General features: G+C 41.1%; 1 protein-coding gene and 2 non-coding genes across 3 annotated transcripts in view; all 3 read right to left on the minus strand.

The window, feature by feature from the left end:
- The window catches only part of NOP58 (NOP58 ribonucleoprotein), a 25399-nt gene continuing 11622 nt past the window's right edge, over window positions 1–13777 (minus strand). Inside the window, exons 8-15 of the mRNA XM_075093768.1 lie at window positions 12967–13112; window positions 11904–12030; window positions 11075–11238; window positions 10260–10394; window positions 8953–9014; window positions 6321–6454; window positions 1093–1214; window positions 1–342 (exon numbers count right to left, since the gene is read on the minus strand). Of these exons, the coding sequence (XP_074949869.1) occupies window positions 286–342; window positions 1093–1214; window positions 6321–6454; window positions 8953–9014; window positions 10260–10394; window positions 11075–11238; window positions 11904–12030; window positions 12967–13112 (947 nt within the window). The 3' untranslated portion in view covers window positions 1–285. The remainder of the gene's footprint in view (window positions 343–1092; window positions 1215–6320; window positions 6455–8952; window positions 9015–10259; window positions 10395–11074; window positions 11239–11903; window positions 12031–12966; window positions 13113–13777) is intronic.
- LOC142058188 (small nucleolar RNA SNORD11) lies at window positions 11651–11736 on the minus strand. The gene has a single exon (XR_012660880.1). It is a non-coding gene; the product is annotated as a small nucleolar RNA SNORD11 (small nucleolar RNA).
- Window positions 12778–12861, minus strand: LOC142058189 (small nucleolar RNA SNORD11B). The gene has a single exon (XR_012660881.1). It is a non-coding gene; the product is annotated as a small nucleolar RNA SNORD11B (small nucleolar RNA).

The following is a 13777-nucleotide window of genomic DNA, read 5'->3' on the forward strand; positions in this document are numbered from 1 at the left end:
TCTCCATAAAAATGTTTTTATTCCTTATCAGTGGAGACTGCATATGAAAAGAGGATCTATTGTGAGCTTTTCAACAAAAGAAACTGCAACAAACCAGCAATCCTCCTAAACAGCAGAGTCACTGGGGTGTGCTGCTCCAGGGCAGAAGACAGCTATCAAATCCATCTCCTTGCCCTCTTGCAACACAGGGAAGTTACAGTTTTCAGCAAGAGCCTAAAGAAATTATGTCAAGAAATGCTACTCTGAAGCAGCTGTCCAAGGGCCAACAATTCCCCCTGCTCCTCATCAGTTTTCATCCTCATTTTTCATTTTCTTCTTTTTCTTCTTCTTTTTCTCTGTATTCTACAAACAAACAAATGTTGCTATGAACAAACCATAATGGAGAAGCAAAGCAACACATGTAGCTAGGCAACCAAGCACACTCTCAAAGCATCACAGCAGCTTCCATACTCAGCAAAGCACAACCCAAGAGATGTCCCCTTCCTCTATTGCTAAATGCACTCAATGCTCACAGCACAGTGGGGCCAGCAGGCAAGGGAAGCTGTGCTGTCTGCCGCACTGCTGACAGCTCAGCACTGCGATCAGACTGCTTCAGGCAGTGTAGCTGCCCTAAACAGAGGGCAGAAAATGAAATCCCACGTTAAGAACAGGATTTCAAAACTGAGCGACTAGTTTGGTTTGGTCTTGTCCACTCTGCTGTTGCTTGGAGACACCATCAATTCAGCAGGTATAGCCTCTGCTTTCTCTGAGTCATATACACTAGATAGATGCCTGTTGATTGGCACCAAGGGACACCCTCCCCACTAGAAAAGATGTGGAAAGAGAGAAGACTAAAGCTGAGGGTGGGCAGAGGAAAGGAGGGGAAACACTTGTAGTACGTGGAAGCATTACAGTCACAAATTCCCCAGACCTTATTTTGTAATGCAGATATTATTGGAAGTTACAGTGATGGATATAACGAAATAAAGTTAATAGAGTAAAACCATCCTTGCATACCATGGGTTACACAGATAAGAGTATTTCCCCCCCCAATAGGTTTTGGAGACAATCCATTCCCATAAAGGATCAGTGAGCTGTGCAATTCTGCCTCACCTCAACTGTGGGGCTGGTGGGAGGTTCCTCATTCAGTACCTCCTCTTCTTCAGCTTTCTTTTCCTTATCCTTTTTCTTTTTCTTCTTTTTGACAGGCTCATCATTTTCTACAGTTGTCTCTTCTGTACCACAGAAGGAAGAAAAATGAAAGGCAGGTTGTCAGTTATTAAGAGTGTAAAAGGCAAAAGGAAAAGCTTTCTGTGAGATGTGAGAGGGTGCCATGATGATAGTACAAATGCAGAATACTGAATACCACACGGCCCCTTCTTTACATCTCTCTACACTTATTTTCTCTCCACTTCGCCCTTACCTGCATGACTACTCCCTGCTATAAGCAAAACATACAACTACGTAAGACACAAGTGAATGTTCAGACAGCACAATTCGCATCTGCTACAAACACCACTCCTATATGCTGCTCCCAAAGTTTAAAAAAGCTTATGTGTTTTCATTTCTCTGCCAAATTATCTTCAAGTACTCTTTCTGAAAACAGGCTGTCTACAGTTTGGCAAATATTTTCACCAGCATCACAAGAGCAATGGAAGGACTCTATAACCCACCTTAGAAATGCATTCAGCCAGCAGTAGCTTGTTTACAACTGATTTCCCTCCCTATCTTGATGTAGGAAATTTGCTAAGAAACACAACGGTGTTCTTTACCATTTAGGCTGGCAATCACAAAGATCTCTTAATGGTGAACTAAGATAAAGCATTTAATGCAAAAGCAGAAACTATTTCCTGTCCTGGAAGACAGGAGTTGAATTATTTATATAAGCTGAGAGGAATGTTAACCCAAGAAAAGATTTACTAATGTCCTCTTACATTTATTTTTCAGAACTATTCGTCAACAGCTGGCCTACCTAATCACAGTGGTAAAGGCACTATGATTTGCTACTAATTTTCCAGAATACATACCACAGTCTTAGGAATCCCTAGGTATAGAAACCAAGCAGAAATCATTACCAAGCTGGAAGCCTGTGCAGTAGCCAGGCTGTTACTGGCACATACCCAAGTTCAATTTATTTGCACAACTCAGTCAGTGCTAGATACCAAGTTTCTCAGTAGGTAGTACTCATGTGTAAGTTAATGATGTAGCAACCACTGTCCTTCAGTAGCTACAAAACTGAGATGCTGAAACAAACCAGTGGTGTTTGTGGTGTGTACAGTTGCTACTAGAAGTGTGACTCAAGAAGTAATTTTCTCACTGTACTCCCCCTAAAAAAGGAATCTATTTTATTTGAAGCATGCTTACTTACCACTTCCTAAAAGAACAGAAACAAACCCAGTGCAACTACAAAAAAATAAACGGAAACACACAACCTCCTAACATCTTGATTGTACCTTGTCACAAGTTCAATTCCTCAAGGCAGCAGAAGGATTATATGAGTCAAAAATACACTTCAATCTTTGCCTTTAACATAAGCTTCAGACAAAAAAATTGGCTTCAGGGTAAAAATTTCTAGACATGTCTACAGGAAAATACAGCCAGCTAACACTCACAGTCTTCTGACATTAAAAAATGCCAGAAGCAAAACAGCAAAGGACTCCAGATAAAGGAATTCGTAAATATGATTCTAAGTGGATTCTGCCATACGTATCATTCCCAGTGAACACTGTGCGAGCATAAGGCATTCAAAACACGCATAGAAATAAGTATCCTCACCTCCCTATGTATGACAAAGGGAAATAAGAAGTAGTTGAAAAATAGGCATAAACTACACTAAAGTCATACAGCACAACAGGAGCACATGCATCACATTCTACTATGCGACACATTTTCACTCAGCTGGATTGGTAAGCTATGCATTTTCAAGCAAAATGTTGGGTGGTAACCTTGGAAAAATAACTCCTTGTTATTACACTACATATCATCAAGTCTGACACACCAGGCAGTGGAACCTGTCACAATTTACAACCGCAGGCGATAACACTGTTCACTTATAGGCACTGTCACTTCTCACAGCCAGGAGCAGATGCCTTCCTGAAGATTTCGGCTGCTGCTTTCTAGCAAAGCTCATCACAAGTCTTCACATATTTTTACCAAGGCAAAATGAGGCTAAAGGCGCCAGGGGTGCTGGTCTTTTCCCTCTGGGCACAACGTTACTAAGTCACTCAAGCCCAGTGGGGTTTCTTTGTGATACACAGCAGCTGACAAGAAAGCCAACAGCTCTTACTATCAGGCAGCAAGGCACAGAAAGCAGCACCCAGAAGAGGAGTTTGACTGACGGCCCTGTGTAGTGCTGGAGATCACCAGCAGTAGTTCCAGTCACCCATTTTCTGTTCTCTCCAAGCTTTTACACACCAGCCCTCCACACAATGCTCCTCATGTACAGAATCAAGTCACATTGCCTATCAATAAATGTCACAGTGTTGCTGTCATTTAAGGCTTTGTGTCATGCAGGGTTCACTCCATTAATTTAAGATATGTCTCTTTTCACGAGAGACCTTTCCAAGTGGCTAGCTGCTACTGTGTCAGGACGTTTAAATACGAGCTGAGTGCTTCATTGGCTAGCCCTGTTGATGGTATGCATTCTGTCTAGCCACATTCAACTTCAAAGACTGTAGTCACAAAAACACCTGCCCTATTTCCCTTCCCACACAATTAAAAGAGGCTTTAACAGACAACTCCTTAAGTGGATTATAACTTGTTTCAGGCACTATCCTTCCGCTTGGTTTCTTTTTAGGTGTAAAAGGTGAAAGTGGTTTGAAGTCATGCCTCACCTCCAACCCCCCTGCCAGTTCCTATCTAAAGTACTGCCATACATGCACCTCAAACAGGGAGGGAGAAAAGGCCACACGTATCATCTTGCAGTAACATTTACATTTCAGGCTAGCACAATTCAAAATACTGTCCCCCCTTTACAACAAATATTAAAGCAATAATTTGACAAATAACTTTTCAGTGGCAGCTTCCCAACTTATTCCTGTCCCTTACCTTCCTCTTGTAATACCAACTGGATCAAAATTGATCTGGCTGAAGAATTCCCTTTGTTCCTGGACTGCTTTTCCACCACCCCCATTTATAATGCAGCTGCACAAACAGCATGGGGAAGGAGGGGGCAGAGACTTCTTTCACAACACTGTCTGGATGTGTAATCTCTGACCAGAGAAAAGCTTAGAGAACTGTATCAAAAAGATTAGAGCCAAGAACCGCAGAAATTAAAGGCTCATGATATTCAAGTGGACATGCAAGATAAATCTTAATGCCTCCTCTGCACTATTCTATGTATTATGGAACTTACTGAACTACTCAAACTTCTCAGACACCTGCCTGCCCCCAGCCTCCCCTCTAGCGTGCTGTGCAGTCATACCAACTCTACTGGAAAACAGCAAGGTCACAGTCTGTCTAGCCTGTGTCAGGGAAATCCATGTACTTTGCTGGGTGGTCAAATAGAAGAATTTGCAACCATAGGGGCAGTGCTATTTTAAAGGGTACAAGAGGACCTGCTGAAGGGATAAGTTCTGCCTACAGGTGATATGAGATAAATAAGCTCTCTGAAAACACTTCAGTAGTCTGAAGCAACTGGCACAGTTAGTTCTAATGCCCAAGTATCCAAATAAAACAACCCAGTTGATACAAAGAACTGGGGGAAAAAGCAGGAGCTATGAACCACATCTGAAGGATGCCCTACCTTTTCAGGTAGAAAGGCAACAGATCTGAATCCTGTACTTCAGGTTTTGGGAAGTTTAAAAACAAACAAACAAACCAAAAACAACCAGCACAGATTTCAGTAGTTCACAAGTATTCCAAACACCATCTACTGCTCAAATAATTCTTGGTAGCTCAAGAATACTTGCTAAGCTGCACCCAACCCCTACACCAGGAGATATCAATGCTCAATAAAGCAAAGAAAGCAAACACAATCAGGTTTTGTGTATAAAAGCATGAACCATTGAATAACATATTATGAACAGAAACATTCTCTTCATGCTGGAAGAGACCAGGCTGGAATGAATGTAAATTTCACCTGCGAGCAGCTCACGCCTGAGAGATGACAACACTTGCTTTGATAATGCAAGGGAAGCCCCAGGGAACAATTCTGAGACTAATCAAAAGATTATCGAAAGCAGTAGCTCTGAAAACACCCACGTTCTCAGAAAAGCAAATAGGCAAAGTTCAAGCCTCCAATGTACTCATGCGTCCTTGTCTCAATATGATAAATACAAGAGAACAAGCTGGAGCACAGATCTCAGCTTTATAGCACAAATGATTCTCCCTCCAGTATAACTTTAATTCTCAGCTGAATTTGTGTTCCTTGGAGTTGCTCCATCCATGTACACAGACACCATGAAACAACCGCTGCGTGGAAAGATCACACCTCAGCATCAGGAGGTACAGAACCAGCATAACTACACTCTGATACTCTAGAACACAGCAGCACAGAGAAGGGCAGAAAGGGAAGGCTCTGACAGCCCTCACCTCCTGCAGGTACAGGTAGCTGACAAAACTTGGAAGTAGCTCACGCCCAGATCTGGCTCGGGGTTTCACAGAAGTGACTTAAAGTCATCTTCCTTTTCCATTTTTTCCCCTCCCAATACACACCAGGTTACTCCACCATCATAGCAAGTATTAGACCCACCATTTAGAGGTGCTGAAGGGTACACTGGAGAGGAGAGAATGTTTCTTAAAATGAACCAGAATATAAAACCAGATTATTTTGAAGTTGCAGTCCAAAAAATCTTTCTTGGCACAGTAACTTATCAGAGAATGAAAGAACAGGGACCATAGTTCAGTTTTAGCTTTCCAGAGATCAACAACTGTTCATGTATTATGTAAATTCAAATTGAAATTTCCAAGTGTCATTTCACCTCAAATTCTGACATTCAATGTTTATATGTTGAAACATGCCAGAAAACATTTCTATACAGAATAAACCAGTATTCTTTAAAGGAAATTGGGCAAGTTCTGGTTTTACAGAGAAGAGCATTTTTGTCTTCAAGATATTGAGACCCACTAAATACAAACCTGCTGAGCAAGAAATTCTTCAAGAAGAATATGAGCTTTGGTTTTAAATGTTCTTACATGCTTATAACTGTTTAAAAGCAGGTATTTAAAGTAAATTGACTGCAGTCTGTTGTCAGTCCATAAAGGATTACTTTTTTAAAAAAAAAATAAATACACTGTCATACCCAAGGAGAATAACCAGGAATTGTGGCTGGCTGTAAATGTTAAGCTCCACTGCACGATGCACACAGCGACACGCCAGCAGCACAAATGTAGTAACAAACCTTTCGTCTCTGCTTTGAACTTCTTTGCTTTCACAACAACCTCTGTGTCTTGTTCTTCCACCTCCTGAATTTTGCGTTTCTTTGAAACAGCAGGAAGCGTAGAGTCACCAGATGGGTCAAATACTTTGACTTCACTGTAATAAAGAAAACAAGTCAGCTTAAGTAACAAAAATAAGCCCCCAGGTAAGAGACTGCAGTTGAACATAAACTTCCCAACACAACCTCCCAAGAACAACTGCACGTCAATCTTGCTCAGCTAACAAAGTACTTACAGGTAGTGAGGCCCTTCCTCAAATACATGAATGGTTCATCAGTAATCATGCCTACAGAAGATAACCCATGAAGTACAACTGCCTGATCTGAACAGAAGGTACCAGTTAAGTAAGAGTTTGGTTCTGGTTTACATCTGTTCAGGGGTCTACAGAGCACTTAAGTTATTCATTAGATTAATCTCTCCACTGCTAATGACAGCCCTCCTATCATAGCTCTGTATGGTCACAAGCACATAGCTCTCCACAATTGTACCCTAAGGGTAATATACATACAGGATTAGAAGTAGCTTTACTTTTGCTTTTTCTGCACTGCCTATTCACCATTATGTTCACAGGGCACAACTCACAAGGCAGGGTAACGCTATGGCTCACCTCTGTCACTTGTATTACCAACTTTATGGGACATGCAAATACCTAATCTGTGTCTGAAACTGTCTCCTCTTGAATGTTGCATGGTCCTTTGTTCAGTCCCAAACTCCTCTACAGGCTGCAGAGAACCAGCCATCCTAAAACCCAGTGCTCTTTAGTTGGACCTTTTCAGGGGCAGTTGCATTATCTGAAAGCAATGAAGCAGCCTTTTTTCCTTACTCATTCAGAACAGAATTCCTACTGAAGGAGAAAGGAGTTTTAAAACAGTAAGCCTAAACTATCCCCTCACAGACTGCAACCAAACTTCTCTAAAATAGGAATCTGAAGCAGCTACCTTGCACAGGTTACAAAAGCAACTGAGACTGGTGACTAGACTGGGAAATGTCGTAATGCTAGCAGACAGTACCATCAATTCATCCTCTAAGCATCAGAAATTACTCTTACAGGTATGAACACTGCATATTGCTTTACAGAAATTGATTACACAGCCTTTTGCAAATACTGGACTCTGCTTCAGTGGAACGCAGGCAAGAGCTCACTGGCTTCCTTGTCACTGTCAAAACACTACTAATAAATAATAATGAAAAAAAATCAGCAAATAAACACGCCAAAGACAGGTAATACACTCTCTCACATCTTTTTTGGAAAGCATACTGAATGCTTCTTTTGGACCTCATGTCTGAAAACTACCTCACAATTAACTTCTGAAGCATTACTGTGATGTAGCTAATTCATACAGAACCCATAGTTCCATATAAGACTAAGACAGTCTTGCTAATCTCCTTAAAACACCAGTTTAGCCCTCCAAACAATCTCCATAAAGCAGCAATACTGCCATTTTTGTACTACCAGAAGAGTTTGACATGGACTGCGTCCTTCCCTTTTAGGCAGCCAGACTAAGCCAGCCAGCCAGGAATTATCTTCAGCCTCTCCCCCAAGCCTAGACACATTTGCAGAGCATGTCTAACAGTAGAAACATGTCCTGGCAGGAATTTGTGACTCCTCATTTCAAGAGGTCAAAAACCTGCACGCATGTCTCCTCGACACGCTCCTCCCTAATCTACTGCCTCCTTACACGCCCTGATGTTTCATTTACTGACACTATCTTTTCAAAAGCTGCTCCAGAAATCATAGCCATCGCTACACTTTGAAATGGAAACGAAAGGTACAACTAGGCTTGAGAAAGATGTTTGGGGACTGTAGATGGGTCCCACAGTGCTATTTTTTCCTCACAGAACTAGCACCCAGCCCTGAGTTTGCTGAGCACCTGCCCTCTCTACACCAGAGTTTCAGCAAAATAAGCAGGCCAATCTAAGCGAGAAGCCTGCAAACAAATTAACTGAAAAACCCAGATGTCATGGCTCAGACTAATAATAACCTGTTCCAATCCTTAGATGTTCTGATGTCTCAGCTGCAATTTACAGTGTCACTTTGGGCACCAGAAACTGCTCTGACAGTGTCCAGAGTACAGACCCTATCTATTGCTTAAGATACGTATTACTTATTACATATAGGACCTAAAAAAGGAGATGAAGCTTTGCTGAAAACAAGTGATGCTTTTTTGATTTCTAAGACTAAAACTAAGTAGGTCTATAGGACAGCTTCCAAGTCAAAGAAACACATTCAAACTCTGATTTTCTCGAATCTAAGCTAATCAGAATGCATTAAATAAAGCTGCTACATATTAACTCCCTAAACTACTCAGCTTTTTGGGCTGATGCTGTTAGCATCTAAATATACTTGTTATCTGATGATGTCAGTAACTTACTACTAGAAAATCAGGACTGTTTCTCCAGTTCACTGGCTTTACCACAACTGTAAAATGCAGGAAATTGGAAATTCCCATTAGCAATTGGACTTGTCATCGGTATTTAAGAGCATGGAAAATGTTTTCTGGACCTTAAGTCAACTCAGCCCACAACCAAAAAGCTTCTCAGAAATAAAAACATGGAAAGTTATTTATACTCAAACTGAAACGAAAAACTATTCACCTCTTGTTCTGATATTTGTCTGTCTTGGCCAAAGCTTTTCCAGTACCACTTATTCTTCTTAGCTATAAGAAAAAAAATTTAGAAGTGAAAACCAAATTACTCATAATGAAAACAATTCACAACACAAGTTCTACAGCTCTTGAAAGGAATTAAAAAATTGGAAGATAGATGTACGTTATTGGTCAGGCTCTTGTGTACCTGTATGAGTCTTACCCCTGGGAGTAGAATAGTGACAGGGAGTAACTGGGGTGAGAAAGGCACGTACCTTTCTAATATTGCTCTTCAAGAGTGCAATTCAGTTACAGGGCTTCTACTACTGGATTAAACATACCACAGCCACATGATATACATCATCATACCTCTAAATACCCAAGACCAGCTCAAATTTGTGTACAATGTCTTTTTTTTGCAAGGATAACGGCATCTCAGGGCAGGTATGACCCTCTGCCTGGCATAGAGCCAACCTTAAAACCACAATACAGGAGCCAAACTGGATTTGAATTTAAACCTTGTCAGGTGGTCAGTTTGTGTTTTGGGATTAACATGTCTCCTTGCCTTTGTTTCGATGGGAAGTATTGCCTCCCATGAAATGCTCAAGGAGGGGCAGGCAGGTTTTTCTGGACTCTTCTTTTTTTGCTCTAGCAATGCCAGTACTACAGAATTAGTATTGAATCTTATATCTTGGAAGGCTGAACCTAGTCATCATTTACAAGATCACACGCAGCAGCCATGCTACCTAAAAGAAGAAAGTGAGCCCTACATTCTCCCAGCATGCTGTGCCAATGGCAACAGATGGAACAGCAGGTATAGAGAGTCAGAATATGCATTAGGTGATGGGAGGGCAATGCAGCAATTTGCATAACATCATCTTGCTTTAGCTACAGAGAAAGCTCCTTAAGAGTAAGCATCACCAGTGTTCAGATTTTGGAGAACCAGAGGGGAGGGAAAAAACCCAAATGCGCTTTCTTCTAATGTGAAGAAAAAGAAGCTATGAAGTAATAAGCATATCTTTGCAATTAATATAGAGATGTAGTAGAATGTAAAAGTATGATCTTATCTTGTTCAGAATAAAGATTCTCCAGTATAGTGTAGACAGGCATGTAAACAAGAAAAACTGGCATACAAACAGATGCAGCCAGCTTGCAACTGTACTGCTCCAGCCAAGTCTGCGAGAAACTACAGAATAAGAGTGACACTAGATCACATCACACAACTGAGTGAAGGGAAAAAGACTCAGAAAGCAGTGCATCAGAAAATCGTATCATAAACAAGAATGTCAGCTTCATGCAGCCCTCTGCTAGATTTACCCCTCTCTCTTCCAAAAGCCTCAGTCTTGTCTCTACTTTCAGTCTGTTTTCAGCTCCCATTTCAGCACTGGTATCCTCTCCAAGGGCATCATAACGAATAGTTAAGGCAGTCTTAGCTGCCAGCATTCGAGAAATCTGGAAAAGCCAAAGAGAATATTAAATGCAAAGACTTAACATATGGCAATGATTCACTCTGATCTGGAAACCATACCCACAAAAAAAAAAAACCCAAAGTAACCATTTCCTAGCAGAGTTTAGTCCAAAAAACAGCACATCATTCTTTGGACATTGAAATACTGTTAATGTAACAACTTGTTTTCTTGATAAATAGAGTAACATCTGAGACAGCAAGTTTTTTCTATCTATCTATCTCTCTCTCTCTCTCTCCACAATTCAAACACTTATCCACCTGCATTATAAAAGCCTAAGTTCTTTAAAAGGAAGCCACAAAAGTTACTAGCTTTAGCAAAAGAGTCCGATTTTCAAGAAAGACTAAAGCCTGTAACAGCTTAGTTTACTATCACATAGAAGAAAGTAGCAGCATACCCCTTGAGAAAGCCAGCATTACATCATAACTCAGCAAGAATGCATTTGTTATTACTCAGATGTGTCAAATGGACAATCCCATTCACTTTTTTAACAGGAATGAATGACATCCGTAGATTTGTGGGACAGTGGCATTTTCCACGTAACCATGAAGCAATACAGTAAAGCAAGCCATAGAAAGAGCCTCACCATAAAGCTCAAGCCATCTCATTGATACAGACGTTCATGCTCTGGAAAAAGTGCAGCTTGTAAACAATTCTGCAACTCACCTTTCCTTTGTTTTTGGTATTGGTTTGTCCCACTAGGGAAGCATGATAAATAAGGCCAAATTTAGGTGTGTCCCGTTTAGTCTTCAGTGCTCTGAAAAGTGCCTTCTCAGCACCCAGTAACTGAACTGTTGAAGCTGGATGTTTTGCGAGATTCAAGAGGGAACCTAGAAGGAGGTGACAGAGCAACAGTAATTTGTCAGAAGAGCAGCTAGAGAAGCAGGAGGCTAGACTCCTATACTATTCAAAAGTAGGAAGGTCAGAGTCATCTATTTCTATGAGAGCTGCTTCATGTTCATTTCCTGAAGGACAGGTAAGCCATTTCAGTCTTTCATGCCTCAACTAACTCTGTCTTGGTTTGATTTCAGCAACAGGAAAGAAGGCTGACTCAATAAAACATATTCCACTGGAGAATTGCCTCCTCCTAAAGTCTGGAAGCAAGAATGTGTCCTGCAGCATAGATAACTGAAATAAGGCGGCTGCTGCTACCTTGAGCCAGTCTGAGTATAAAAGCCTAACGCCAGTTTGTCAGCATTTTACCTCAGAAGTGACTGGACTATCAGCAGGAGGCTCAGTAAAGCGTCTCAGAAGAGGTAGTGACTTAAGTTGCCCTCATACTCCAGAAAGAGTTCAGGCCAACTGAGAACTTCATCATCACAGACTACTACCAAGCTCATGCTGGTATCCTCAGATTCCTCAAGAGCTACCTTCCCTGCCTTTACCACAAGATGTTCATCAGGGTCTTGCATAATGCTTTTAGCTGACCAGCTCCTCAGAGAAAACCTCCGATGAGGTCATCTTAGCTTTATTTACACTGATCAGAGCAACCCACCTGCATGAGCAATGAGCCTTGCTCCAACCAGTTCGCCCACCATGACAGTGAGATTAGGAGCAATGGCCATCATTCTGTTCTTCAGGTAGTCATACAGCTGGGTCCGATACTCCGAGATTTCAATCACCTGGCACAGAGAGTTTGGTTACAGGAACCAATATTAGCTGACAAACAAACATTAAGAGCTAAATATATTGAAGTGAGGAAGTGCTGAGAATTCCAACAAAGGAGACTAACAAAATGCAGAGAACCATGAACCAGAGTTGTAGAAAGCTTTATATGGGGCGTATTCCCAGAGCAGAGCTCCATCCACAGAGTATATTGAATCTGTATTGCTCATTCCCTTATGCAACTTATTTTCTCAGCAAAGCTCCTGATAAAGGAGCTGACAACACGCCAAAGACAGTGAAGCAGAACGAAATTACTTAGTAAGGACGTTTTCCTTAGGACAAAACCCAGGAACATTCAGTTTCCACATAAATCTTTGCCACCATTCTCTTTAAATGGGATAAATGCTCTTTACTTGTTCCATACAAATACACACAATAAGAATGCACACAAAAAAGCAGCCCAGTCTAGACCAAGAACAGGAACTCACTACTCCTAAACTTGCCACTCCCTGGTAAAGTCACAAAGGGATCCAACTGGCACCGCTAAAGTCAGAGGGAGTTCACATACAATCTAGATGAAAGCAGGATAGGGCTCCTATCCTAGGAGATATCCAGGGTTTACCACCTAGCTTCAAAAGCTACAGATTGAAAAGATGCTATACAGTAGCATTATCTCAAGGACTTAAAAGCACATTGATGCCGAAATTCCAACCAAAAGTAAGAGTGCCACTTTTGGAAGACTTTGTGCAGACATCAACAGTCTAAGATGGCTCAGATGAGGTAGTGACTGTGCACCCTCATGTCTGTACATCAGGAAAGCAACAATATAGGAATCATCACTGCCATCACAAATGTGTTAGCAATGCCCTGGGAAAACATCTCCTTGGTAGAAGGGGCTCTGATATGTCTAACTAAAACAGAGTTCCTACTGCTATTCATCCACATGTACACACCTGATCACAAAGATGGATTATGTTGTTTATATCTTCTTCTGACACTTCTGTCCCCATGGAAATCTCAGCAGCAGCCTTCACATCCTCTTCGATCTCCTCTGGTAGGATGTCAGAAACATCAGAGGAAGCAAAATTGCTTCTGTCTCCTGTGGGGGGCAGAGGAAAGCACGTTTGTGTTGGGGGCAAGATGAACTAGTGAAAAAAGCACAGAGAAAGGCGAAGATAAAAGGCCAAAATAACAACAGCAAGTCAAGTCTTCCGTCATCCTATTACAAAATCCTGAACTATATGTCATTGTTCTGACTTAATGTTTATACTAGCTGAGAATAGTTGGAAATATTAAATTTGAAACTAGGAAAAAAGCCCCTATTCTGTAACACTGCATACTTCACCTTTTTAGTAGCTGCTGCTGCAAAATTTTCGGTCACAAAATTACAAAGGAAGAATTCCAGGAATTGAGCAGTCATTTACCACTAACCAAGCCTATGTAATTCTTCCTACAACTGGGAAAAAAGCTCCCTTAATACCACAAGTCTCCCTCTAGACTACAAACTTCATTATTTAAAAAAATTTAAAAAAATCATAAAAAAATCATAAATACAAAGTAAATGCCTAAGAGGTGAAGTGAGTGTCCAAAATATTACAGTGGTCATTCCTTCTGCTCTTAAGAATAATTATAGCAGTTGTAGTCTCCAAGAACACCCACAAACAGGCAGCAATTCTCTTTACGTCAGTTTTTGGCAGCTAATTTCCAAACTGCTCTGCTGACTAATTGTGGTTCTAAGAATATATGCTGGTGGTCCATGAAGAA

Source organism: Phalacrocorax aristotelis, chromosome 5 (assembly GCF_949628215.1).
Source record: "Phalacrocorax aristotelis chromosome 5, bGulAri2.1, whole genome shotgun sequence".
In the NCBI taxonomy this organism is placed as follows: domain Eukaryota; kingdom Metazoa; phylum Chordata; class Aves; order Suliformes; family Phalacrocoracidae; genus Phalacrocorax; species Phalacrocorax aristotelis.